General features: G+C 45.0%; 1 protein-coding gene across 1 annotated transcript; it reads left to right on the top strand.

The window, feature by feature from the left end:
* On the top strand, window positions 1-759 carry TM35_001121010 (proteoglycan 4; the record flags this gene model as incomplete). The annotated part of the gene is made up of 1 exon (XM_029031718.1): window positions 1-759. A coding segment is annotated over one exon (759 nt), but the record flags the coding sequence as incomplete, so codon positions are not given.
* Window positions 760-1,338: the final 579 nt, after the last annotated feature.

Below are 1,338 nucleotides of genomic sequence, written 5' to 3'. Positions count from 1 at the left end.
CGTGTACGCCCCGCTGCTGAGAGCGAGTGGCTTACATGCGGTGCGGGCAGCCGTGTGTCTGCATGTGGGAAGTACGCAGACCTCTGCCGCCAGCAGCGTACCGCAAGAGGACCAACAAGAACAACAATTATTGGTACTACTACTATTAATGGGCAGCCAAAGGCGGTGATGGCGAATACTGGACTAAAGGAACCAGCTCCAACTTCACCAAAGGAACCAGCTCCTACTTCACCAAAGGAACCAGCTCCGACTACACCAAAGGAACCAGCTCCAACTACACCAAAGGAACCAGCTCCTACTTCACCAAAGGAACCAGCTCCCACTTCACCAAAGGAACCAGCTCCTACTTCACAAAAGGAACCAGCTCCTACTTCACCAAAGGAACCAGCTCCAACTTCACCAAAGGAACTGGCCTCAACTACACCAAAGGAACCAGCTCCCACTTCACCAAAGGAACCAGCTCACACTTCACCAAAGGAACCGGCTCCAACTTCACCAAAGGAACCAGCTCCGACTACACCAAAGGAACCAGCTCCAACTTCACCAAAGGAACCCGAAANGCTGGAAATGATGCTACAACGGCTGCGAATGTCAGTAAACCTGCAGAGAGTGAATCAACAAACACCCAAGAAGGTGCTGCAGATAATACAGATACCCCTACCACCACCACCACCACCACAACAACAACAACCACAACAACACTTCCTCCTGAACTCACAAACAACAAGAAGGGTGATGCAGACAGCAGCAGCAGTATAATCAGTTCTGTGTGGGTGCGTGTACCACTACTGATTGTGGTTACAATGGCCTGTATTCTTGTGTGCTGATTGTAATGGTGGTATGGTGGTGTGACTCAGGTCATCCTTTGTTTTCTTTTTCCTTTTTTGCATATAATCCCTACAGTCTAACTAATCTTCCACCTGTTGGGATTTTTTTTTTTTTTTGTTTCTTAATGTTAATGTGTTTTGTGTGTGTTTTTGCTCTCTCTCTGTGTGTTTATCCTATAATAATTATTATTGCTACTCCATTGTGTGTGTGTTCTTGGAGAATCTCTGTGTGTGTGCACCTGGGCTTGCACTGTGATAATGATTATGAACTGCTTTTTGCAGTGGGAAAAGGAAATCATAATAACAGATGATTTTATATTTATCATTGCGTATATACATATACAGACTTACACCCATAGGTGGTGTATATTTCTGTGTTTACTGTGTAAATTGGGCTAATGGTTAATATCTTTTTGTTTGCTTGTGTGGTTGGCTGGGTCGTTGTGTGTTTTGACCTGCACCGGTTTGATATATTTCCTTTTGCAGAGGGAAGAATAAATAACAGTTGCAT

Source organism: Trypanosoma theileri (assembly GCF_002087225.1).
Source record: "Trypanosoma theileri isolate Edinburgh chromosome Unknown TM35_Tth_112_V1, whole genome shotgun sequence".
In the NCBI taxonomy this organism is placed as follows: domain Eukaryota; phylum Euglenozoa; class Kinetoplastea; order Trypanosomatida; family Trypanosomatidae; genus Trypanosoma; species Trypanosoma theileri.
The sequence above is the reverse complement of the archived record's forward strand: the minus strand, read 5'-3'. Positions and strand labels throughout refer to the sequence as shown.